The following is a 27960-nucleotide window of genomic DNA, read 5'->3' as shown; positions in this document are numbered from 1 at the left end:
AATAAAAACAATTTTATTAATAACCTCGAGTCAGGTCCGCGCAGATCGTGGTGTATACTATGCATAGTTCGAATCTGCCGTGTTTTGGTAGAAAACATGTAAGGTTGGTGCAACTGCATGGCTGGGCGGTGAAATCCTCCTAACCTAACATCGTAAATGAAGTGGTGCTGGTGCTGAACTCAGTGATCCGATGTCTAGGGATTTATCCCTAGATCTAGGGATTTTCCGGAATTTCTAGGGATCTAGGGATTTTTCAGGAAATCTAGGGATTTTTTTTGATGAGGTAAAGTAAGCAAAAATCGACTTTTTAACCTCAATTTTAGCTTCGACAATCGAAAATATTTTTTCATCTATATTTTGTAGGCCTTTTTGGCAACACTATTTTCCCCGTAAATAAGCCGGAAATTAAAACGATTGCGTCACTCGATGTACTTAACATTCAACTGCATTCAACAGTAAAAAGACAATAAGAAGAACTCAATGTCTGCATGGTTCCGAAATACCAAAGGATTGGAAGGAATCTTGGATTACTCCCAGTCATAAGAAAGGTAGTAAGCAAGATTGCGACAACTACAGAGGTATATCGGTCACAGGAACCTTGAGCAAGGTCTACGGTAAAATTCTCAAGGCAAAGGTCGAAGAGGTTTGGAGCGGCCAGGAAGCCGAAGAACAGGCTGGTTTTAGAGCCGGTAGGTCTACCGTCGACCATTTGTTCACCATTACCCAGGTCATCGAGAAGAAAAGGGCGGTCAGCCAGGAGCTGCACTTGGTGTTTGTGGATCTTCAGAAAGCTTATGACAGCGTGCCGTTAGTGAAGCTTTGGGAAGCCTTGGAAAAAAGGGGTTTTAGCAAAGGACTTGTGGGGCAATTAAATCATTTTATAACGGGACGATAGCAAAAATTAAATGTCGTGGAGAGTTGTCCGGAGGTTTTTTCGTCACAAAAGGGCTAAAACAAGGCTGTTGTTTGTCACCAACACTATTTAAGGTATACCTAGAGCACGTTTTAGAGGAATGGAAAAAGAAGGTTGCAGGAATGGGCGTTCCACTCCTTGATGGGCAGACCCTTTATACTCTATGCTTTGCCGATGACCAGATCGTTGTAGCTCAAGATGAGGAAGATGCAGATTACATGACGCGGAAGTTGGTCGAAGAATATCGGAAATGGGGCATGGACGTTAGTGTGTCCAAGACAGAGAAGCTGGTCGTGGGAGCAGCGCATCAACGGCAAAGCATAGAGCTTGAGGATGGACGGCGCATCGAAGAGTGTGACGAGTATAAGTATCTCGGTGTTTGGCTCGATCAGGATGGAAGGATGGATAGAGCAATTAAGGACAGGATCATCCAGGGCAGGAGAGCCATCGCGATGCTGAACGGGGTGCTCTGGGATCAGAGCATCTCAAAGGCAAACAAGCACCGGATATATGACGCCATCGTTAAAAGTATCGTGCTCTATGGTAGTGAAGTGTGGCCTTTGACGAAAAGAACGCAAGAAATGTTGAGGGCAACTGAAATGGATTTTTGGCGGCGATCTGCCGGCATTTCGAGACGGGACCGTGTCCGTAATGAGAGAATTCGCCAGGTGATGAAGGTTGAGAAAGATATCGTGCACGACGTCATGTCCAGGCAGTTATGCTGGTATGGACATGTGCAAAGAATGTCGGAGGAGAGGTTGCCCAAACAAGTTTTGGATTGGGTACCACCTGGGAAGAGGCGACGGGGACGTCCCGTAAAGGGTTGGCGGCAGGGCGTTGACAAAGAGATGTTGCGGTGTCAGTTGCCCGATAACCTCTGGGAAGACAGGCATATGTGGCGCTTGGGTGTCGTAGAACGCCAGAGTGCGTTATAAAGCGACTTTATATATTATATATAGAAGAACTCAACTAATATTCTTTCATTTTATTGGTCTGGATTAGCACTGCTTTCAGAGGGCGGCAAAATTCAAACGAGCCAATCAGATTTAAATATTGCAAATCGATATATCGAATGACGTCATGATTCTACGTTAAAAATGGCGGTTTTTTGCAAAATCTAGGGATTTTTTGGGGATATTTGAGCAAATCTGGGGATTTAGGGATTTTTAGCGAAATCTAGGGATTTTTAGCGAAATCTAGGGATTTTTTTCCTTCCCCGCTAGGGATTTAATATCGGAACACTGCACTATGGTCTGGGGGCGCCGAATTGTGGCCATAAATCAGGAAATGATCAGAATATCATGAAATTTGGTGTACTTATGTTTTTTGGGTCGCTGAATTCAAATTTGACCTTAGTTTTACAAAATTCTTAAATCCAAGATGGCGGCAGGCCCTTGAAACCAAAAAATTAGAAGAAAAGCCAAAATATGATTAGAATACCACATTGAATGTCAGTTTAATGTTTTGAAGGTTGTCTAACTATAATATGAAATCTATTTTTCAATGGTCAAGAGGTTATCAGGGCAGAAGCCCCAAAAATACGTATTTAATCCAGAAATATAAGAGGAGAAGAAATGATTGAAATTGAATCAAGTCAGTACTATGTTTTTCGGTCTATTGATCCTGACTGGAGCGTAAGTTAAAAAAAATGCACATTCAATATGGTGATATTCGTGTTAGCAAGACATATGGTATTAGCCCTTTAGGTCGCCCCCTCCCCGAACCAAAAATTGTCCCTAAAAATGTTCATTTCTAGCGATTTTTTAAAAATAATTTACTCTTTGATCATCAAATCCTGCTAGCAAAATTTTCTAGATATATTCAATACTACTTAGACCTAAATAGCTTTGACATTCTTTTACTCATTGGAGGCTGTCAACCATTCTGCGCTGATTTTCATGGTTAGAATTATTATAAAGATTCTAGGCCTAATGAATCGTGGCCAAAAATCCGATTTTGGAAAGTACGAAAATCTGGCAATCGAGCATATAATCCTTATCTACATCATTTACTAGGTGTGAAATGACCTATCAAATCTTGTGTAATTGTTTTTACGATCAGATATAAGGTGGCGAACTTCACATCCTCCGAGGTAAGTAAACAAACGTGAGAATTTAAAGTGCACGTTATCGTGTCTTGCCTTGTGTCGTTTTGTGATAAGTTGGCGTAAATCCCCGATCAAATATGGAAAAGAAAGGTGAAAGTAAGTACTTTTTGATGGTTTAATCGTTTTTAGTATTAAGATTAATTTTATGACCACCATGAGACTCCAAAGTTTTGTCTTAATTTAGGCAAAAAATTGCCTTCACCTTAAGTTTAAGTTATCACTAACACGAGCTAACACGTTCTTATCAGTGCAAGAATGTAGCTCATATGTTCCTCAAACAGGATATCATAGGTTTTTTTGCATCTTTTTGGCTCTTGGGCCTTCAGACCCAGACCCAGATCAGACCCTAAAACCTTGCGGATTACACAGAAAAAAATGGATGGTGCTGGCGACAGAACCTTTTGTTCATACGGCTCCCACAGTTTCTTTGTTACACTTACAGAACTTTCTGTCGTGGGAACAGAGTACTCTGTTCCCACGACAGAAGTTCTGTTCTCACAGCAGAAAAGTTCTGTAAGTGTAACAAAGAAACTGTGGGAGCCGTATAAACAAAAGGTTCTGTCGTCAGCACCATCCATTTTTTTCTGTGTACCATTCTCGGGTTGCCTAGCCAGGAATTGAACTCGGAACCTCTTGATCTTAAAGCCAGCACTACAACCACAGCGGGCCGAGTTAATACATTTGTATTATGTATACAGGCTGAAGAATAAAAAAAAGTACCTAAGTTTTATCCACCATTTGTCGTTTTTCCGGAGAAAATATTGTTTTGCTTAAAAATGAGGTTTTTTGCAAAAAAACTTTATTTTCCGGAAATCAGGCAAGTGCTGGAAAAAAACTGATATCATTTTCGGATTCAGCAGCCAAAAATACATATGAATCACCCTATATCAAATGTTGGCCTTGTCTCATCTCTCTTATCTCCTTCTGCAATGAAATCAGATTGCGCAGAAAATCGTATAAGTCCTTCACTAAAATGACCAAAAAAGGCCCCAGACGCAAAAATACGCAAAAAAACCTGTGATGTCCTGTTAGAGGAACATATGAGCAACATTTTTGCACAAATGAGAACGTGTTACCTCGTGTTACCGATAACTAAAACTTAAGGTGAAGGCAATTTTTTGCCTAAATTAGGACAAAACTTTGGAGTCTCATGGTGATCATAAAATTAATCATAATAATAAAAACGATTAAACCATCAAAAAGTACTTACTTTCACCTTTCTTTTCCATATTTGATCGGGGATTTACGCCAACTTATCACCAAACGACACAAGGCAAGACACGATAACGTGCACTTTAAATTCTCACGTTTGTTTACTTACCTCGAGGATGTGAAGTTCGCCACCATGTATCTGATCGTAAAAACAATTACAGAAGATTTGATAGGTCATTTCACACCTACTAAAGGATGTAGATAAGGATTATATGCTCGATTGACAGATTTTCGTACTTTCAAAAATCGGATTTTTGGCCACGATTCGGCGCTCCCAGACCATAGTGCACTGGCTGAACTGAACTGTCCGAATTTCGGATTGTTGGAGACAAAGCTCTAGGATGTGCTCAGGTAAGTTTCGAATACTTCAGTTCTTTTCTTTTTCTCATCTCCGGGAATGAAAAAGATGCTCAGTTGATATCACCGGCGGACCTATTGGATGTGTCAAGTCATTCCTGTCTCTGCATTGTTGTAAATTCAGTTCCAGACGTCTGCATATTCACACTTGAAATGTAACCATTTTTCCCAATATTTTGTAGTGAAAATACAAATATTTCTTCAATTATTTTTCTCATGAGGGCAAAGTATTTAATTCGTACGAGCATTATTGTTTGCCTGTATCAAAAATAGCAATACTTTTTTGATCTTCAGGATCTCTGACCACTTTTTTATGCTCAGTATACTAAATGTATCAGTTTCGCTATGTTTTGTTTAATTAATTCAATTAGGTATTCTTGTTCACTCATACTCAGATCAATACTACTTTTATGATTTCATTGATCTGTTGTTCTAAATGTGTCTCTTCTAAATGCATTAAGTGCATTAATTTGTTTCAATATAAGTGCTAGTTTCTTGATCTCCCAGACCTATAAGTTTATTTGTTCCTTTTAATTTAATAAATTTATGAACTTTTTTCTGTGTTCAAAATCTTGTTTTCTTGCTTTCTGTTTTTGCTCCCTCATACCATGTTCAGCATCTTTCTACAAAGTACTCCCTGAATGGCTAGTGTTATTATCTTAGGACGAAATTTTGTAGCTATTACGGCACAATCTCATAGCTTTTGCAGCTGACCGATTTCAGTGATTTTAATACAGAGACTGATTCATCGTACGCCACTCCTTCCCTTTCATACATTATTAAGAAGTTAAATGAAAATTTAAAATTTTAATTAATGTGTGTAATTTTTTTTTCTGAATTTTCTTTGATTGTGAAATGGTTATCTCTTTTTATCAAAATAAGTTAAAGATGTGCATTCCAGGCTATAATTCATTCAATTATTCAGCACCGAATTTACCCACAACATTCTGAGTGCAACTGCGCGTCGATGACTTTAAAAAGTCAGGAAATTTAATCGTATTCAGAAAAAGTCGCGGTCTCTTGCCTACAAAAAGTCAGGGAATTTTATTGTTAAGTCAGGGAAAAGTCAGGGAATTTTGAAATTGAACTTGACTTGCCACCCTGCATTGGATCTAGAGTCCAGATTCTTGAAAACATTGACAAGAAAAAATACTCTTGATTCAATCAGATTTAAGCTTAAATCAAAAGGAAATCCGCTCAAATTAAGAGGTTTGGTTCTTGATTTAAGCAAAAATCCGATTTAATCAAGAGTATTCTTCTTGTCAATGTTTTTAAGAGTCTGGACTCTAGATCCAATGTGTTTTTTTTCCCCCAGTGTCCAATTGATGAACAGTACGGTGGATTCCTAGACACAGGTGGGGCCACAGTTACTATAGTAACAGAGAAAGTCTTTGAAAATGTAGCTCTAAATTGCAAAATGTAGTCCAATTGATTAACAGAAAGGTGGATTCCTAGACACAGGTGGCCCAAGTCACTAGTAACAGAGAAAGTCTGGGGAAATGAATTGGACGTCATTTTGCAATTAGGAACAACAATTTCTGGTTCATCCGTAAAGACACTCATGTAAGTAGGAGAACTAATGGTATATACGTTGTTTCTGAACTGAACCACAGATTGTAGTTCTTCAATGCATAATTTATTCCAGTCGGTCAACAGAGTGACAAGTTTTTCACGGTGAAAGAAAGATCGATTTATATTGAATGCCGAAGTTTTTCGATTCAGATACTTGAAGTTCTCGGTTACAGAAACCAAACTTTGGGTTAGCAAATCAAATGTGTTTCCTATTAGTTCTGACGCCCGAGGAAGTCGGCAAATTGTACTCAAACGGGGAAAGCCAGTAAATTTCACCATCAAATCTTGAACTTTGTTTACCTGTCAATCGGTTTAAATGGGGCTCTTCGCATGAATATGTCTGATCGGCAACACTCAAATATCGCATTGGATTCGTCCTGTGAAAATCAATTCTATTCTAAACATCTCTGCGAAGTCAGGGGAAAGTCAAACACTTGTCTGAAAACCACGAAATTCCAGGAAAATTTAAAATTCATGGAAACAGTTCATCCTGTAATGTATGTACACCGTAGAAATTCACCGGTTCGGTTCAGACCTATGTTTCCGTTTCCGGAAAGTTTTCTGTGCATGACAGTTGACGGACGCGTGGGGCTGAAGGCTGAAGTTGCGCGGGGGGGGGGGGGGGCGTCATGATATTTTGAGATATTTCGGGGAAACTGCAAACAATCGTAGAAGCCTCCGGCGGGCGCGGTTGAGCTGCACTTTGCTAATCCGCTGGCCGGCCGTGTCTAGTTCGCTCGTAAATACCGGGTTCCTCGCCGCGAGTTAATTAGGGAAAAGGGATTTTTCAAGGTTACTCGGCGCCTCCGCCCGGCGTCCCACCCGTAGGGAGCGGGAACCCGGGGTCGTTCCAGGAATTCATCAACATTCTCAAGTTCCCCACAAACGTGCTCTAATTCGATTTTAAATAAATTTAAATGATGCCAACTTCACAAGGAGTTCCGCAACCATCCAAGTTGTCACGGTCGTGGTCCGTCCCTGCGAAATGAGCTCGGGGCGCTCCGTTGCCTTTTTGCATTCGCAAGTGCAGTGCTGCCATTTTTATTTAAAATGTCATAAGAAACGTTTCGGAAGGCACCGGAACGAATGAAAATATTAAAAAAAAAACTGAAGGTTAGATTAGAAAAGAACATTATGAGCCAGTTTTTTGCTGAATTTTTTCATCATTTTTTAACGTTCCGTGCTGCATACTCGACCTTCGGAAATTCTTACAAAATTTCCACAATAGAATTGTAAGAAAATTGAATAGAAAAGTGAGATCTCATGAAATTTCTCAATTTTTGGGGGAATTATTAATGCAACCTGTAGAAGTTTGGAATGCGCTTCAGATGGTCTTCCTGTTAATGCGGCAGTGTAATGCTGCCTTAATGAGATACTGTACACGAAGGAGGCACAAAAGGGAGTTTAGAGAGGAATTTAGCCCAACCTTATACCTCCAAACCAGGCGAAAACACTTGCAACGCGTGAATGTTTTAGGCTTGGGGTGAAAAATGTCAACATTAAGATTCGCCGTCGCTAGGCGCGTCTTAGCGTTTCTTGGCCCCCGAATGTATCCAAAAGTTTCAAAAAATTTCACGAGTGAAATTTTTCGCGAATAAATTCTTGAAATTTTCCATCTCTGCTCCCCAGTAAGGCCGAATTTCATTTCGCGTCTGAGCCGCGGCATATGCAGGGGCAGAACAATACCTACCGCGAAGCAGGTACCACACAGTGGATCGAGTCAACAGGAAAAGTCGGATAAAATTTGAAAACTTTAAAAGCTGACAACACCGTTTATACAAAATTTTGAGGATCTAGAGTTGGTTTCATCGGTTTCCTCGTGAAATTTTCTTCTCCAAGCACCCCTTAAAATTTAAAATAAAACGAAATGAACATCAAAAATTACAGTTTTAGCCAAACATTTTGAGTCCGACCTGTCTGATTGTCTCGATCCACTGTGCACCAGTGCCCGGGAACTCCTCCCGAGGGACTTTTTAACCCACTTCTTGAACAAACCCCTTGAATTTTGATCCCCAGGAAGGGACGGCCGTCGTCACGGGCGGCGCACACTGATGAGTCCAGTCATCGGGGAGAGGTCGGACGAAATTTGGAAACTTTAAAAGCTTATAACTCCGTCAAATCAGAACTTTGAAATTTTAAAAATGCCTCCATTGGTTTCCCCGTGGTCTTTACCTCATGCAGCGCACCTCTCGTAATTTAAAATATGACTAATCAACACTGGGGGAAAAAAAAAAACCACATTGTATCTAGAGTCCAGACTCTTGAAAACATTGACAAGAAAAAATACTCTTTGATTCAATCGGATTTTTGCTTGAATCAAAACGAAATCCGCTTCAAAGAGGCTTGATTCTTGATTTAAGCTAGATTCTCATTGAATCAAGAGCACTTTTTCTTGTAGATGTTTTTAAGAGTCTGAACTCCAGATCCAATGTGTTTTTTTTTACCCAGTGAAACATCAAAATTTGCAGTTTAAGTCAAAAATTTCATGCGCGACCTCTCCGATGGACTCGATCCACTGTGCGGCGCGCGCCTTAGGCGGTGCGGAAAGGGTCAAGTTTCGCGGGGGGCAAAGATTAGGTGAAATCGAAACGCGGTATGAGGGACCCCGGATCCGGCGAGCCCTTTGAGCCCTGGGGATTACAGCCTCTCCGCTTACCGTGCTCCCCGCCGCGCGCCCCCCTCCTCCCCCCATCCCCCCGCCCCGCGCGCTTTTTCCAGAATCGTTAGCAATTCATTTCAATTACTCATGAGTCATTAATATTTTATGGCTCGGTCCTCTTTATGGAGCCCCGTTTGTCTTTTTCACGTGCCCAGATGTTATTGCCGTCGGTCAGTCGGCGGGAGCGCGTCCATGCATCACGAGGGGCATTCGAAGTGAGAAGCGGTTGCGGACGCCACCCCGTTGCATTTTTTAGAGGGGATGAAAAGGGGACCCTCGGCGCCAGCGCCTCGAATGAGGTAACAACAAATCTGGTATGATAAAGAAAAACGCCGTATGCGACTTCAGACGTTGCCAAATTTCCTTAGATGAAACACGAATATCCTGGTAAACTTATGCGTATTTTCCTTCCAATTTTCTAGATCATTTTGTTCGCAATGTCATCTCAAGTTCCTGAAACTTTGAAGGGAAAATATTCGTAAGTTTCCTAGAAAATGGACATTTTTTCGGAGGAAAGGCAACTCTCGAATGATCGTTGTCAGCTCTACTTTACTACCGTGTTACATACGGTTTTTACCACGTTTCTTATTTAATTTTTTTTTTTTTTAAGAATTTAATCAGGGTCCCTCTTTTCGTGAAAGATCATACATTATCTCGAGTGGGCTGATTGTTGAAATTGATGGACAAAGCGATAGACAAAGAAGATATAGCTCCTATTCTATTGGTTAATTTGGGTGGTGCTTATCAACTAAGTCATTCCGAAGCTAGTCATAACGTGAGAAGCTTTGTAATAAAGTTCCAACCAAACTTAATATAAACTCAAGGATTGATCCTGAATGAATATATTCGAACTTTGTTGAAAGGAAATCGCTTTAAGTCGATTGCGAGTACTTTTTAAAGATCGTAAATTCCAGTGGCCAGCCGTGAAAGTTCGATTATCAATATCTTCCTCTTTTGAAGCTGTGGCAAAGAATTGAACACTAAGGTTTCCGTTTCGCACACCCTGTTTAGTGTCTATCGATCCTTGGCCACAAATTTAAATGGCAAATCAATCGATATACCGCAAAGTATGTCACGCCACTGGTATCTTTATTTTAAACATCAATAAAATATTGGACACAGATAAAAAATATGGAGAATAGAATTTAATTGAACGGATTATAATATGCTCCCAAAGGCGAACATGAGCTATTTCACACAAAAGGTGGTGCTGAATTTCTCCTAAACTTTTGGTTCGGATGTTTGAAAATTTTCTTCAGAGTTACAATCGTTGGTGCCACTCCGAATTTTGAAAAGCCCTTGGTCTCCCCACTCAGAATTCCAGGAGTTGGCGACCAACCAGTAGCTTTCGCCTTTTTCTGTCCCGTAACCAAGCACCCTCACAGCATGCCCTCCTATTTTTTCGCCAGTTACGTGATGATATACTCCTGAAAACACAATCATAAGTTCATATGGATTGCATTTTGCAAAAAAGAACCAAGAGCATCCCAGTGTTGCTAGGAATGTGCAACTTACATTCTTTACAATAAAATTACTGAATCATCATGCAAAAAATTAAATTTACCAAGGTAATTTTCGTCGTTAATTTATAGAACATTGGGAGTAAAGTTATTACTTGTTTAGATGATCATTTTACATTTGCAAGGTGAAAATGGTTGCACAATCTTAGCGACATTGGAATGCTCTTCGTTCCTTATTGCAAAATGCAATCCATATAACCTTGCCGGTACATACGAACTTTATATACAAGGTCTACGGATACATCCTATAAAAATAATCAGACATAAAATTGAAAAAGAAGAGGAAAAACTCGGGTGTCAAAACAGCCGAAGATAAGAGAGATGCATTCGGAGTCGGACCTCGTGTTTTGACTTCTCTCCCCACTTCGAACAACACCTCATCGGCAGCACAGAGCGAGGCATTGCTAGTCACGCCTCGCGCCATCGCGCCTTCAATTTTGCAGACGCAACACGGACATCCATCAAGTACGCATAGTTGTATCTCTGCGCCGTCATCAACGCGCGTCCTCTCCCTTGCTGTATTTCCATGTTGCTGTGTTGGTTCCGTCTTGTTAACTTTCCGCTCCTTACCCTCATACTTCTCCATACCTCATACTTCATACTTTTCCTCGTAGATTATTACCTGATCGCCTCTTTGTTAGAGTGAAGCAAATTTTACGAAACAATCATTGTTTGACATGCTAGTTTTTTCCAATTTTTTAAAGTAGGACTCCATGGTTGTAGAAGTATAATATAAGTTTCTCTCCAGATTCATTAAATTAAACCGAGATTAGAAGCGATCAGATTATAATTATTCTAATTGATGAACGTTTTTAAACTGTGGTTACCTGTTTTATAAAGATAAAAGTCCTCATAAATTTTGAAACTCATCGTAACTGGACCCTTTTCAACCAATTCTTTTTTGAGATCAGCAACCGTCACTTGGTAAGCACGTTTCCCTAGAAATATTGAAAAAAAACTCGTTTTCATTCATTTTCAAACTAAGGATTTCACGAAATTGAAAATTTATTCATTTGTAGCGAAGGATAGAGTGAGGAAGAGGACGAGAAACGTAGAGTGAATGGAGAATTTGCAAGGGTCTGAAATTTGATGAATTTCCTGTTTAAGTGGAATCCTCTGAGTGAACTGAACACGAAGATACCCTTGATTCATAAATTGAGCAATTATTAGAGGAGATATGACAAAATAACCGATTCCGCTAAAATACATGTGTTTAAATGGGAAATGCCGCCAGATGACGTCACAAGGCGGCACATTTTCTCACTTTTAAATCAATTTTTCTCCAATTTCCCATGTCAGAAAAAAATTATGAAAAATATTGCGAACTCAGCTCATTAGGCACTTTCAGATGAAGCAATAAAAAAATTGCGTGCAAATTCTCCATTAAACTTCTTTCACTACTTTCGAACGTTTGAATCTCGTTTATGAGAGGTTGATATTTACTTATAATTATCATATTCCTACATGAACTGTTAGCTTTTAGCTCAACTACATTTCGGTATCAGGCTTCGACTGAAGTAACTGAAATCAAATCGTTTTGGGAATTATGCTGAACACAGAAATATTGTCTTCCCAACGGTATTGAAAATTTCACCCAATTGGCTTTTATAGTTTTCAATTCATCGTAACAATTATTATGTAATAAAATTAGCTTTGATTCGGAAATCAGATCATGCGTGACTGAAACAAGCAAGACAATAATTGACCAGCGTTTTAAATGTCATTTAAAGGCGTAAGAAGGAAGAAGATCATGAAACAAGTATTTTTCAGACTTTTTAAATCCTCTGTCATGTCAGTCAACCTACCAAAATGCCTGTCTTTGCTCATCGGTGTCTTGTAGCCTTTATTGGTACATGCATTCACACAAACTGGAACCACTGTTTCGTTATAACTTTTACAATTAGGATATTTCCCTTTATCGCCCATGTGGTGAGAACAATGTTTTATTTGGTACGGCATGCAGCCCTGTGAAATGGAAAATGTCACTGAGTTTATTCATCACAAATAAAACGTGAAAATAAAAGAGAAAGACAGTTTCTTTGATGCACGTATTCCTTGTTCCACTTTTAAAAGCTCACTCCGAACATGTGGGTGATTTACAAGTGGGACCAAGTGCAAGTATGTTTTCATGGTTAAACGTTTTCCTTGAGCCGTTGATTCTAGGCTCTACTGCCCCTTATTCCCTACAGTTCAAGAAATGGTTCAATTGACAAGAAAGCAGGAGTAATTGCAGACGCTATTCTCAGTTTTAATCTCACACTGTTAAAAATCAATGATTTACTCTGAGTGAATAGCCGGCGCACAGTGGATCTAGTCAATGGGAGAGGTCGGACAACATTTCGAAACTTTAAACGCTTATAACTCCGTTTATACAAGACTTTGAGGTTCTGAAAGTGGTTTCATTGGTTTCCTCGTGAAATTTTACTCTAGAGGCACGTCTTCAAATTAAAATTGTGACGAATTAAACATCAAAATTTGAAAGTTTGGTAAAAAATTTCATGTCCGACCTCTCTGATTGACTCAATCCACTGTGCGGCGTGAAAAAAAATCCAGCGCGGATGTCGCGCCGCACTCCGAGTGAAAAGATCAGAGCGTGAATATCACCAACGACGGACGAATTAGTTGAGGTTCCTCAAGTAGCGTGAATTCAGCTATACTTGATGTGAGCGTCGAATGGCAAAGTGGTAACGTACTCGTCTGTCACCGCCGCGACTCGAGTTCAAATCCATGCTGCGGCAGCTCCGTTACACAGAAAAAAATGGATGGTGCTGACGACAGAACCTTTTGTTTATACGGCTCCCACAGTTTCTTTGTTACACTTACAGAACTTTTCTGCTGTGAGAACAGAACTTCTGTCGTGGGAACAGAGTACTCTGTTCCCACGACAGAAAGTTCTGTAAGTGTAACAAAGAAACTGTGGGAGCCGTATGAACAAAAGGTTCTGTCGCCAGCACCATCCATTTTTTTCTGTGTATACATTTGCCTGTCAGATTTTCACTCCGACCAGAGCGCGAAATTCGCGCCGGATCCATGCACTCAGAGTAACAGGTGGTCAAAATAGCAACTGAGTAAACGTGAATTTCGCGCCGGGATTTTCAACATTCCAGGAATAGAAAAAAAAATCATTTTTCGAGGAACTATGGTGGACATTTTCCACTTAAACAACATAAGACTATTATAGCTGTATCGTATGATGGTCGGCCACAATCAGGTTTCGAAACCCCCAAAAATGAATTCTACCTTCTCTCTGTATCAAAATTGAAGAAGAATCCTATTTTCTCCTCTTTTTGTAGTCCTCTCTTTCTTTCTTTCCTTCTTTTTTTAGTCTCTTGTAATTCGACGCTTTCATCCAAAACGTTACCGAAATATTAAAAAAAATGGACTTCTTATCTCAAAAATTATAGGACTACTGTTGCGCCGGAGTTGAGCAGTTTTGGAGGAAATATTATACTTAAATAATGTCTCAATTTGATCCAAAGAATCTCTGAAAATGATTTTGTTCAAATCTCCATCACTTTTAGTTACGTCGGATATTGAATTAACACCCGGGTCGTAAAAAAAGTTCGAAAACTGAAAACGTTCAAGTAAACCGCTTAATTTCAGACTCTGAGGATGTTAGGTTGACTGCCCGGGCTATTAAGACAAATGTTTGGAGTTCTTTGCTCATTTTCCAATAATGTGTTATTTCAATATCCTAAATTTTTTTTGGTGTAGTTTAAATCAATGACAACATCTTCACCTGATTGGTTCCAAATTCTCCGCCGGTGACAATCCCTTGTTTCACGTGAAATTCGAAAGCTTTGCTAGTGAAGCCGCCGCCACAACTTTTACTGCACTCGCCTATGCAGCAGCATACGAGATTCCAGCCTGATATGTAATCCTTGAAGGCTCCGTTACTCGCGATACAGGTTCTATCCGTGATGACAGAGGCCGCGGCAACAGCCTGAAATGAGAGGAACAGAAATGAGATATTTTAGACACCATTGATTCAATTTTTTCGGTAAAACCGGCTGAAAATTTATAGGGAGCGTTTTGAATCCAGCAAAATGGAGCAACTTTGACCCTCTGCTGGCCGTCTCTTTGCAATACCTCAAACAAAAAGAGTAGAAATCCGAAACCTGAAAAACGCCACCAAGTATTGCTAAGATTAGCCAGCTTTTCCTCCCACTCTACCAAAAACCAAGCCTGAGAATAAAAATTCTTGTTATGAAAAAAAGACCTTTTGGAGCAAAGCTCCTCAAATCGTCATTTTCAAACCCGAGACGTTTCGACTCAACACTGAGTCATTTTCAGTCGGAAACAATAAAAAAATTTTAAAAGAAAAACGCTAAAACCTGAGCTCTACATGGTGGGGCCGGGTCATTTTCGGTTACTGGTGCTGGCATCGATGTGTCTTGTTTGTTATCAATTTTCTTTTTTTTTTTCTCTCAGATCCCGGCCCCACCATGTAGAGCTCAGGTTTTAGCGTTTTTCTTTTAAAATTTTTTTATTGTTTCCGACTGAAAATGACTCAGTGTTGAGTCGAAACGTCTCGGGTTTCATAATTGTGTATTTTTAGCCTTGTTTCCCGTTTTTTTCATCTTTGTTGTTCCACTGTTATCATCGTCTTGGGCTGCTCCTAAAAATTTGTATCTATCGTCATTTTCCAGACGAAGGTACGTGACTCTGTTCCAAGGTTGCGAAATTGAATCAAAGAATTCGATTTTTTACAAGAATGTATCCGTGGAATTTTTGTCCAAAATTTTTCTAATTTTACTCGGAATCAGATAAAAATCATTGAAATTTTCAGCTAGAAGTGCCCAAGATTCTAGAGTTAAAATTGCAATTTGCGAGGAGAAGTTTCGTAATATTGAAATGTAGTTACATTATAACGTGGGAAAGTGGAGATAAAGGCCACTGAAGACATCTAGGTTGCTCAGACATCACGCATAATCTTAGCAACACCTAATGACGCTTTCCACAAATAGAAATATGCTCTTAGAGTGCAAGTTCATCTCCAAAATGATTAGTTCAGACTATGTATAGATTTCTATTTTAAAAAGGAAACAAATTGTGGAATTTACAGCGCCATCGTGAAGAGCATAATTACCTACGGGAGTGAGGTCTGGCAATTGAAGAAAAGATCCGAGGATGTCTTACGGGCAACCGAAATGGACTTTCGGCGAAGGTCTGCAGGGATCTCGCGGAGAGAGCGCGTTCGTAATGAACGAGTGCGTGGAACAATGATAGTTGAGGAAGATATTGTGCACGATATTACCAGGCCGCTGGTTTGGTATGGACACGTGTGGAGAATGGCGGATAGTAGGTTGCCCAGAATGGTATTTGATTGGGTTCCTCCCGGAAGAAGGCGGCGTGGACGTCCAGTAAAAGGTTGGCGGGAGGGAGTGGAGGGGGAGATCAGACGGTGTAATTTGTCCGATGATTTGTGGGAGGATCGTTTCTGATGGCGATTTGGAGTCGCAGAGCGCTTTAGTGCGCTGAGGTAGCGGCTTGTTGTGGAAACAAATTGTGGAACTAATGATGAAACTTTGAACCAGATTATGAAACACAAATAAATGTAAATAGCTCGGATTGATATACTTACCCAACAACTACCGCAATTTCCCTGGTCGTAGATATGAAGAAGACTCGGACACTTAGTCCATTTCTTTCTTGCGTCGAATTCCGCGGGTGGGTCGGCGGCACCCGTGTGAATAGGGTCATCAAGAGCATTCAAAACTGGTAGACTCGGTAGATCGTTTTCCTCTGGGAGCCAGGCAGAGGCTAATTGTCTCAAGTAGTCCTGGGAGATGTCATCGGGAAAGTTTTTTCCAGCCTGTGCGATACCGATAGTTGATCAATAAATAACAGTCGCTTAAAGCTCTTTGCAAATGAATGTAATAAAACGTTGATTGAATCATTAGAATTAAGGCTAGACACTACTAGATAAATAGGTATGTGGCTAAAGGCAAACAGATAGAAGGAGAAGGAAAAGGAGAAAGAGGAGGGGGAGGAGGAGAGAAAAAGGAGGAGGAAGAGAAAAATTAGGTGATTTTATACTCGCACTGGAAGGAATTAGCAGGACAACGCAAGAGTAGCGCTGCGAGTCATGTGAGTAAATTAGAGCGCCTTCAATATTTTGTATATGCAATACGGCCAGCCTTTGAGCACGAATAGTTGCCTCCAGGCGCTACGATCAGCGACCAACTCCGTGCTCATAAAAAACGGTACATCAATAATCGAACGCTGCCAGATTTTCCTGAAAATGCGTGAGCGCTTCCTTCCTAAATTTATCGGATGATTTTATTCGCAATTTAATTTGGTATTTCAGTAAATTTCAAAAAATATGCGTAGCTATTTTCAAAGTAAATTGAATCGACAGCATGCACCTTTCAGAATGTTTGTATCCATTGATTCCTTGAGCAGCAGAGAGTTATCGATTGAAAAGTTGGGTGTGAGAGAAAGTGTAATTACATTTGGATTGCATTTTGCAAAAAGGAACCACTAGCATTGCAATGATGCTAAGATTGTGCAACTTTATCTTTTGCAATAAAATTGCGGAAATCGCGAATAACTATGAAATTTAGATGGTAATTTTTGTCTTAAATTTACAGTTTTTAGCGAGTAAAATAGAAACTATTAATGGATAATCGGGTTTTTCCTCCAAGACAAAAGGAGTTGCACAATCTTAACAGCATTGCAATGCTAGTGGTTCCTTTTTGCAAAATGCAATCCATTTATGAGACATTAACCAAAATTGAAATAGATTTATACCGTATTTTATTTTGACACTCCGAGTTTAATGAAGGCAAATGGCTCCAAAATAAATCGTTTACGCGCTACATTTGTGTTCTTTTCGTAATCTCACTCGCGTGCATTTGTTTGTCATTTGTCAAAGAGCCAGATTTGAATTCGTTACCCTATATACATCAGTCTATCTACCTATTCAGATCAATGCTTCTGCTCGAGGTTACAGTCCATGTATTGTTTCCGCACCTGGAGGAGCGTCACCCTTTCCTATCAACCAATTAAAGGTCTCCACGTCAGTTTTCGTGTTATGAACTGTACAAGAGACAGTTGCACTGTTGTCCATTTACATCATTGGGACGATGAAATACTTGATTCGTAGACTTTTATTCTGTAGTGCGTTAATGTATCTAATTTATACTCTTTAGTGTGCGGTATCATAATGTTCAAGATGGCATTCCTTCGTTTCGATATCACCATGTCTCCTTTTAATGTTCTCTCGTCGTCTTTCCAAACTTTTTTGGCAAGATTCATCGTTTAAGCATCATTTTTTAATGGGGAGACAAGCTTATTTCTTTGATAAATCCGAGAATAGTCATCCCTGTAACTCAGCGTTTGTGTTTAATTTTAAGTTCTACAAAGAAAAATAGAATTTTACTCATTTATTTTTCACGCCTTTCATGGAAAGATAAAAAAAAAATAATAAGAATCTTACTAATTCCTCGAAATTTTGAACTGAAATAACAAAGGGTTCTCACCGTCCATGATGACTGAACTTGGTTGATGTGATCGATCATCGCATCTTGATTTTTAAGGCTAAACATTTCTGAGTGTCCGGAAACAATATCACGAGCCAACGCTGGAAGAAAACTGAAAGCCCCCCAAAGAAAGAAGACTTCCCACAAGGGCGGAATAGTCCAGTACCACATGTGCATCCGTGTGCAATTTCGTGGGTAAAATTGTTGTGATATGTCATTCTCTTCTTTAGGATGTCTAGAATCAGAATTTCGATGGTGTCAAGTTCAAAAATTGAACCGACGCCCAGAATTCAAGATGGCGTCCAAGATGGCCGCCGCCATGGTGAAAGTTTTAAATTTTGCGGATAGCGTCGAGTCAGATGTCGATTCCTATGTAAAATGACACGAGGAATCCGAATATCACATTTAAAAACACCCCCGACCCAAAGGAGGGCTCCAAATCCAAGATGGCGGCCAAAAATACCACTCAGGGGTACTAATTTGCCTATACGGGTCCAAGTGCATAGTGAGGTATCAATTATTAGGTTTTCGGGGTCGTAGAGTCCGAAAATGAGGTCCATTTTTCGCTGCGGCCCTCCAGAGACCCTAAAATCAAATATGGCGCCCAAAATGGCCACCGGTTTTACGGCTGAAACACCAATTTAGCGCAGCTATGATAAGCAATACGTTCAAAATTTAGTTTTGTGGGGCAAGGAGTTCGAATAGGAGATCAAATGTTTATTCCTACAAAAAATTAAGCCTCCGAATCGAAAATGGCTACCGATATGGTTGCCAGTTAGAGGCGCAGGCCGGTAAATGACTATTGATATTAAGGGGATTTGCCAAAGGAGCTAGGGGTTTCGATAAGGGCCGTTTTTCGGCCCATACCCTGAAATTCTTCAATTTTACGATTTTTTTGCTTCTTCGGAGTCTAAATTTTACGGAATGTGTCATGCTTTTGTCATTTTCGGCCTATTTAGGGGTCTAATGCTGGCCTAAACATGAGTCTTTTTTGCGGAAAATTCGGGTTTCTTGGCATTCGACGCGCTGCGCCCGCTGTTTCATAACGATCAAATATCATCGGAGGAGCAAATTTTCCTTCAAGTATGTTCATTAAGGGTGTAAGATATAGTCACTCTGGCCAACTTTCGTCGATGGCAACCCTTGCGCTCATAGTTAAAACGAACTTTTTAGAATTTTCTTGTTTTTCATCATTATTATCAAAATGGCATAAAAGAGGGCTACTCATCTTAAACCAGAAATAGATTCCTTGGCGGAAATTGTACGTAGCCCTCCAAAAAATTTTATGGAATTAAAAGCCCCCCCTCCTCCAAAGAAAAAGCCGGTGTTGCCATTTTTTGTTGCCTAAAATCACAGGAAACTATTTGTGATTATTTCAGTATTTGGAGGCTGTTCTTCGTCGAGCTCATTCAGCAAAGTTCAAAACCCTTGATTTTTCATACGTAACGATCACATGACTAGTGAATATGCACATGCATTTATCTATTGTTATTTTGTTCATTACATGTATTTATCTAAAGAGACTCCCATCGCGGCGCGGCATTGCCACATATCATCGGTAAAAATCGAGAAAATTATTCCGAGTTGGCCCAAGATTTGAGCCATTATTTCGCATTATGCGCATTAAATAAATACGTAGGACTCAAATTACTGTATTCAGGGATGCAAATGAATCATATTTTTTGCAGGTAAAGTTTTTTTTTATGATCTTGGGCTTGTAGGCGACCCATTATCTTACGAATTTTTGACGTGATATTTACGCACGAAGATGCAACTTTGAAACATTGACCGTGATCTGGGATCCGAATAAAAAGTAAGCCATGTGTCAGAATCACGAGTTCTCAATGTTGATTTTTTACCCACCCTGACAAGCCCTGCCCTCCGTCACTTTTATTGCCTGCGATCGATCAGAATTCTACTTCCCAAAAATAATTGGAAACTCTGGTTTTCCTGGTTTACTCCTGCCTAGCCTCCTTACCGCTTCCTCATCTGTTGCCTCTTCATCAGGTTCCTCCCATCAGACAACTCATTTGGAGCTACCATTGTAGAATTTTGGAGAAATGACGCGTATTCATCCAGCAAACGCTTCGGTTTTCGAGTTCAGCTTCATATCTGTAATGAGCGAGGTACTAGATGACAGATGCAATATGCGCTGGGCAGCCCACGACTCTACCGTCAACCTGCCGTTGGTAATACCACCCGGATATGCCCACAGGGTTTTATGTCACTTTCAGATACGGGGCTCAAGCCCCAAACCCCCCCCCCCCCGGCCGAAAGCAAAAAAAAGGGGGAAAGAGTGAAGGAAAGAGGAGACAGAAGATGATGAGGAAAGACGAGAAAAGAATAAGTTTGAGGCCTTCGAAGATATTTATCTCTTTTGATGTAGAGTCTTAAATGAAACCACAGTGTTCATTTGATTAGTATTTTATAAAATTTTCGTCAAAAAATGCGTCTAAATACAGTTTAAATTTCAAACAATTTCCAGATTTGTTGATTGCAACAATTCGAAAGTATTTTCGTGTTAAGGTAAAAAAAAAGTTTTTCTGCGGAAATTCATGAAGATCTGTGTTACGGTAGCCTCGAAATGCGTCCAAACAGAGTTAAAATTTCAAACAAATTTCAGATTTGTTAAATGCAATAATTCGAAAGTATGTTGTGTTAAAGGTACGAAAGCGTAATTTTTCTGCATTTTATGATAAACTTGCGCTATGAAAGCCTCGAACTGCGCCTAATAAGATTACACATTTCTAAGATTTGTGATCTAATCAGACGCCATCTAAATAATGATGAAAAACAAGTAAAGTCTAAAAATTTCGTTTTCACTATGAGCGCAAGCAGTGTTCCAAACTCACCTTTGAGTTTTAGGAGTCATGGGGCGCATCAAGCCTGAATTTTCGGCGCCATTGAAGATTTTTTAGGGGCCAGATTGACTTTTTGCTTGTATATTACGGCATATTTAGTTAAAAATTAGACGCAAATTTAGATGTTTTCGTAACAGAACTAGTAAGTAGCTGTGACTTGGTGAAGACAAAAGGACTAAGAATGAAATCGTGAAGAATAGAAAAAGCTCTCACTAATTGTAATGCTGAAAATTTCGAATGATCACCTAATATGAAAATTCAGATTTTAAAGGGGCAATTTTTAAGGGCCACGTTGGCGCAGAGCCTTCTTTATTAGGAGCAATGACCGATGTTTTAGGCGCATTTGGCGCGTTGGCGCCTGTGAGTTTCGAACACTGAGCACAAGGGTTGCCATCGACGAAAGTTGGCCAGAGTGACTATATCTTACACCCTTAATGAACATACTTGAAGGAAAATTTGCTCCTCCGATGATATTTGATCGTTATGAAACAGCGGGCGCAGCGCGTCGAATGCCAAGAAACCCGAATTTTCCGCAAAAAAGACTCATGTTTAGGCCAGCATTAGACCCCTAAATAGGCCGAAAATGACAAAAGCATGACACATTCCGTAAAATTTAGACTCCGAAGAAGCAAAAAAATCGTAAAATTGAAGAATTTCAGGGTATGGGCCGAAAAACGGCCCTTATCGAAACCCCTAGCTCCTTTGGCAAATCCCCTTAATATCAATAGTCATTTACCGGCCTGCGCCTCTAACTGGCAACCATATCGGTAGCCATTTTCGATTCGGAGGCTTAATTTTTTGTAGGAATAAACATTTGATCTCCTATTCGAACTCCTTGCCCCACAAAACTAAATTTTGAACGTATTGCTTATCATAGCTGCGCTAAATTGGTGTTTCAGCCGTAAAACCGGTGGCCATTTTGGGCGCCATATTTGATTTTAGGGTCTCTGGAGGGCCGCAGCGAAAAATGGACCTCATTTTCGGACTCTACGACCCCGAAAACCTAATAATTGATACCTCACTATGCACTTGGACCCGTATAGGCAAATTAGTACCCCTGAGTGGTATTTTTGGCCGCCATCTTGGATTTGGAGCCCTCCTTTGGGTCGGGGGTGTTTTTAAATGTGATATTCGGATTCCTCGTGTCATTTTACATAGGAATCGACATCTGACTCGACGCTATCCGCAAAATTTAAAACTTTCACCATGGCGGCGGCCATCTTGGACGCCATCTTGAATTCTGGGCGTCGGTTCAATTTTTGAACTTGACACCATCGAAATTCTGATTCTAGACATCCTAAAGAAGAGAATGACATATCACAACAATTTTACCCACGAAGCTGCACACGGGACCTCTTATTTGTACATGTGGTACTGGACTAGAAGATAGCTAGCAGGGTTTGAAATTGCATCATTTCTCTCGAATTCACTGAAAAACACCACAACGTTCGTTTCGGTTTTGAATGATCATAATTTTTTGTCAGTAAGTTATAATGCTCTAAAAGAAAAATATTTTCTAATTACTTAGCTGACAAAGTATCTCTTTAAAAATCGGAATAAACCATGAGAACATTGGCGGATCCAGCAATTTGGTAACACCGGATTTCCTCCATTTAAACCTATGAAAATGTATCGCTTTTTGGAGGGGCCGGGTGCTCCGACAAGAATCGATTATTTAGCATGACACGAAGTCTTCTACAGCGTCGCAAACCGAGATACGTGGTCTGGTACTTTAACTGTTGATATGTAGCTAATGCTACAAAGGTCTATTTCGACGGTGTAAGTCGGCAATCACATAACTCGGTTTGCGAAGTTGCAGACTTCCTTTCATACTTTACTTTTTAAACGGGAAACTACTCAACAGCAACTCTTTAAAACTGCCGCGATTTTTCTTCTCGGTGCGAAGAAAATTCTGCGAAAACTTTAAGGAATGATGTCAATTTGTTCTCCTTTAAAAAAATAACATAGAGGCGTAGATTTTCAGACACCGCAAACGAGTTATGTGATTGCCGACTTACTCCGTCGATTTGTATCTATAACTTGATTGGAGTCCGTTTCAGTGGCGTGGCGTGTATTGCGATGTATCGATTGTTATTCCATTCAAACCTATGAAAAATAATCGATTATTAAGGTGTTTGCTGCGAACATCCTGTTTATAGATCCTTTTCCATAGTTTTAAATGGCATAACAATCGATATATCGCAATTCACGCCACGCCACCGGTCCGTTTATTCACTCACATCTGTGTAAGTTTTGTGCCGAACAAGTATTGCACGAGAGCTATTACAAACCTACCGGAAACGCATTGCTCTTGGATTAAACCTCCCTCCAAGAGTATTCGCAGTCAAGTGACAATATTCGAACCGAGGACGAATGGCTCAACTACGTCTGTGCAAAATCAATTTAGGTAGTCTAGGTGTGTGAACATTGAGCTTTTGGTGATCTATTTGTTCAAACTTTGCAAATTCATGAAGAGTTTCGGCTCTTTTCCTCATTCACCTGAAGTCCCTTTGAGGAAAATGAAAGCAGCCACCACATGATCGTTAATTTGCAATGTGAGCTAATTTGATCTAGAGCAATAAATCTGTTGAAAAAATGGTGAGCGTTGATAGCCGAGTCTTTCATGCACGTCATGAGAAAGCTCTGTTGTTGTTCCGTGCCTGCTCTCCAATATGAGCCGATCTCATAAAAAATGGTACATTAATCAAGTGTAACCTTGATCGCGTACTGCCTAAAAAAGAGATTCGACTCTTCCTATTTGCAGACCGTTTTGATGAAGATGGGTGAGTTTGTGGCTTGTGATTTGAAGCACAAGATGCATGCGTTATCGATGACATGACGTTATGACCCAATTCTTATGGGAGATGCACGTGCCTCTTTAAAATGTGACGAATTAAAGATAAAAATTTGCAGTTTTAGTTAAAAATTTCATGTCCGACCTCTCTGATTGACTCGATCCACTGTGCGTTGTGAGGATTGTTTTCTGAGTAAGGTTTTGAAGAGAAAACATGTGACGTTTTCATCTAGTTCAGACTTTGCCTGGTCGCCCATTCTATTCATCCAGCGATACTTGAAAAATTCAACGTAGAAACAACCTGTGAGTTCTGCAGCATTGATCAGACTGTGCAACTTTTTGCGTTCTTCAAAAGCGTCGTACGGTTTCTCTTCAACATCTTACGGAGGAAGCGAATCACACCACGAGAAGTTCAGAGGTCATCACCTGAATAGATATTAACAAGTATTTTTAGCACCGATAAAAGGAAAGATAGATTATACAAATGACGTCATTTGTAGTGTTGCCCTTGCTTATACACTGGGGAAAAAAACACATTGGATCTAGAGTCCAACTCTTGAAAACATTGACAAGAAACTAGGGACTCTTGATTCAATCAGATTTAAGCTTAAATCAAAAGGAAATCCGCTCAAACTAAGAGGCTTCGTTCTTGATTTAAGCTTAAATCTGATGGAATCAATAGTATTTTTTCTTGTCGATGTTTTTAAGAGTCTGGACTCTAGATCCATTGTGTTTTTTTTTTCCCAGTGTAGGCTAAGGGCGAAATGATGGACTAACTTTTGGGTCTCTCGCCAGTTGCCGATAGTAAGTCGATTAATTACCTCCCTTGTCCATTGCAACCGCCTGCTTCCACCAATAGGATCCCTCCATACCCCTCTTGTCCTCTTTGTCTATAGCTGTTTCTATCAATTTCAATATTCGGCCCGCAAAGGGGTTAAGATCCGCTTAACTGTTTCCCAGCCCTCTTAAATGTTTTTGTACACCCTCGAAAACATCCAGCATGTTATTATAATCACATGTCACGGAATTACCTTTACACTGGGAAAAAAATACATTGGATGTAGAGTCCAGACTCTTAAAAACATCGACAAGAAAAAGATTCAGAAGACTTGATTCAATCAGAATCTAGCTTAAATCAAGAACCAAGCCTCTTAATTCAAGCGGATTTCGTTTTGATTCAAGCAAAAATCCTATTGAATCAAGAGTATTTTTTCTTGTCAATGTTTTCAAGAGTCTGGACTCTAGATCCAATGTGTTTTTTTTTATAGTGTATTTTATCGAGACACCCCTTGTAAACGCCTTTAATTTTCAAAAATTCGATTTCGAAAAGCCGTCATGAGCCCTGCTAAAAGTCGCAGACCATATTTTGAGAGCCGCTGATATTGACAAGCGCATTTTACCACGAAAGACAACTTTGCCAATCGACGTTTTCAAATTCACCGGACAATTCAATTTTTCCGACGACTCCCTGAACGGAAAAACGCTTTTTCCGGGATGGCCAGGCAGTGCGGCTCGCTTGCGGGTGTTTGATTAGCGCTGAAAAAATTCCCGGGTCCGGTTCGGTTGTGATTGACCGCTCGCGAAGGAGAGATCGCACCGCCGCACGGTGGATCGAATCAGTAGGAGAGGTCGGACAACATTTGGAAACTTTAAACGCCTTTAACTCCGTTTATACAAAACTTTGAGGTTCTGAAAGTAGTTCCATTTGTTTCCTCGTGAAATTTTCAGCTCAATGCCCCCCTTAAAGTTCAAAATGTGACGGAATGAACATCAAAATTGGCGGTTTTAGTCAAAAATTTCATGTCCGACCTCTCGAATTGACTCGATCCTCTGTGCGCCGCCGCGCGTTGGTTGATCCGTCCCCCGCAATGTTTGTGCAATGCTGGCTTCAATGTTTACCCGCCTTTGAAACGGGTCCTGTTTACCGAAATACTCGACGGGACCAGTGGCGTGCCGTGCTTTGCGATATATCGATTGATCTGCTATTTAAACCTATGGAGAAGGATCGATTAACAGGGTGTTTGCAACAAACACCGTAATAATCGACTATTTAGCATAGCTTCAAATGGGGAAAAATCGATAGTCGATCATTCACGCCTCGCCGCTGGAAGGGACTCGATCCCCTATAGAATCGATAGAATCGATCCTCTACGGACGGTCCTTCGTTATGATAAGAATGTTACATCACTTTCTGTCATTGAGGACAGTGATGTATTCAATTGAAACATCAACGCGTCGATTGACTATTGGTTGGGCGTGCTTTGCGATGTATTGATTTATCTATCCTGAAATTTACTGATGTTTCTACTAATCTCAGGAAAATATCTGAAAAATTTTGGACAAAAATTGTATTGGTACATTCTTGAAGAAAATTGAATCGTTCGAGTCAATTTTGCAACCTTTGAATTGAGTTACGTTCTTTCGTCCGAGAAACGACGAAGTAGGCTCTTTATGCATAGATCGTATTCGATACATCAAACGGGTGAGATTGTATCGATATCGATTGGTTCAAAACATAAACATAGCCTGAAAAGTTAATTCAGAAATCTGAAAGAACGGGTCTTTTGTAACAGATTTTTTATTCTTTTGAGTACTTAATGCCAATGCAAAGTGAAATTGTCATGAAATTTCTCATATTCAGCTTTTCCAACTCAAATCCTTACAGTTTGGTTTGAGGTTACGTTCTATTGTTTTGAACCAAACGATACATCGAACCCGTATCGAATACGGTCTATTGTTGGCGTGAAGGATCGATTATCGATATTTCTCCATTTGAAGCTGTAGTTAAGAATCGATTATCTAGGTCTTCGTTGCGGACACCTGGATAATCGATCCTTTTCCATAGATTCAAATGGCAGATCAATCGATATACCGCAAAGCACGCCACGCCACTGCATCGTTCTGAAAATTAGTAAAGACCAAACATCTTGAAGTGAGGGGAAAAAACATTTAAAGAAGTGCTTTAGATGATATTATGTCTTTTAGCCCTTTCTAAAAGTAAATAATTGCTCTAACTCCACAGATGAAGTGCTCATCTCAACAAACTTTTTTATCTTCGTGTCGAAACTTTCCCGTTAATGCGACAGATTTTGAGGGTGGATATGCTAGTGTAGGATAACGTCTCGAATCGCAAAAGAAATAAAAAGGGGAAGAAGAAAAAAAAACGCGGAGGAACAAAACAGAGCAATAAGAGGGAAACGGCAAAAACAAGCACGCACACCATGTTCGCAAACAAACACGCACAGAGACCCACGGCGGAAAGTCAATTCGGGAGTATCTCGGGTGGGTTAAAAGTTAAATAAAAGGAAAAAGGGAGAAGTAAAGATCGTGATTACTCGTTTTAAGTACCTCGTTATCGTCGGCGTGGAGTCCCGGCGCACAGAGTCGCTCACACAAATGTCGCCGGCACGAAATCCTACCCTCTCGATGGCTAGAATTTAGAATCACGTATTTCAATTGCGACGTTTTCCATTTCCCGTGTAACCCCTTGATTCTTCACAAAGAAAGTGATTCAGCATTATGACTTGAGATTGTTTTTTCATTTTCGTTTATCATGCCACAGTCATTTTGTGAAAACTTCAAAGAAGAGGCCGACATCAATTTTAGAAAAAAATGTATAGGATTTTGTTTTTTGGGCTAATTTTTTTTGCATGTCCACACGAGCAACACATTTATTTCCAATAATAGTTCGGTTAGTAGGAGCGTTTGGGGCATTGGCGGGTCCAGCAAATTGGCAACATTGTCTTTCCTCCATTTAAACCTATGGAAATGTATATATTCTTTGGGGGGGAAGGGCCAGGTGCTCCAGCAAGAATCGAATATCTAGCACAGGTTTAAATGAGGAAAATCCGGTGTTGTTAAATTGCTGGATTCGCCTCTGTTTTGAGGGAGTGAAGGTTGAGGCGTACCCCTATTATATCAACTACTAACTGTTTTTCTCACCAAACATTCAAATAAAGTTTTCTGTAAGCCAGTTTCTTTTCACACTTTCCTTTTCTCAGGTTTTTGTGGGTCTGCTTTCAAAAACTTTTTACTGTTGGAGTCCTTCCATTTTCCTGCACATTTTCTTTTGAGGATTTTCAAAAATAATGTTTTTTTGTGATGATGTTAACTAGTTTTCCACAGAAAGAATGAGGCTTAACAGGAAATCAACAATGTCGCAAATGGGGATAAGTGTTTTCGCACTTTGGCCAACGAAGTAAAGATCTGCGTCCATGGACGGAAATCGCTCCCTACGAATTCCTTGTTTGGATCCAATACTTTAAAACTAGTTCCACTCGACGCAATCAATAGCTCAGTTGTCCCGAAAACGTCACCTAACAATCCTAATATACTCATGCAGAGAACTCTCCAGTTTTGTTTACCGCGGGTGTGACGGGATGCACACTGCACGTCAATGTTCTTCAAAGAAAGATAAATAACTGAACCGTCACGAAAACGGGACTTATTTAGCGCTACTTCCTCGAAGGTCTATTCACACG

At 40.1% G+C, this 27960-nt stretch overlaps 2 protein-coding genes across 8 annotated transcripts in view; one reads left to right on the top strand and one right to left on the bottom strand.

Moving 5' to 3' along the window:
• Positions 1–27960, top strand: part of LOC109036932 (uncharacterized) — a 342569-nt gene that overhangs the window by 101053 nt on the left and 213556 nt on the right. The gene's annotated exons all lie outside the window — the stretch shown is intronic.
• The window catches only part of LOC109037205 (cathepsin B-like cysteine proteinase 4), a 30586-nt gene continuing 12514 nt past the window's right edge, over positions 9889–27960 (bottom strand). Inside the window, exons 2-9 of one of the 2 annotated variants that reach the window (XM_019051749.2) lie at positions 22981–23007; positions 22071–22114; positions 17825–17979; positions 15925–16155; positions 14080–14283; positions 12146–12305; positions 11168–11278; positions 9889–10247 (exon numbers count right to left, since the gene is read on the bottom strand). In XM_019051749.2, coding sequence (XP_018907294.2) covers positions 10042–10247; positions 11168–11278; positions 12146–12305; positions 14080–14283; positions 15925–16155; positions 17825–17979; positions 22071–22114; positions 22981–22991 — 1122 coding nt within the window. In that variant the 5' untranslated portion in view covers positions 22992–23007 and the 3' untranslated portion in view covers positions 9889–10041. Of the gene's footprint in view, positions 10248–11167; positions 11279–12145; positions 12306–14079; positions 14284–15924; positions 16156–17824; positions 17980–22070; positions 22115–22980; positions 23041–27960 lie in introns of those variants that run through there. The other variant, XM_019051758.2, reaches the window with a different exon arrangement.

Source organism: Bemisia tabaci, chromosome 4 (assembly GCF_918797505.1).
Source record: "Bemisia tabaci chromosome 4, PGI_BMITA_v3".
Classification (NCBI taxonomy): domain Eukaryota; kingdom Metazoa; phylum Arthropoda; class Insecta; order Hemiptera; family Aleyrodidae; genus Bemisia; species Bemisia tabaci.
This window is presented reverse-complemented; position numbering and strand designations above follow the sequence as displayed.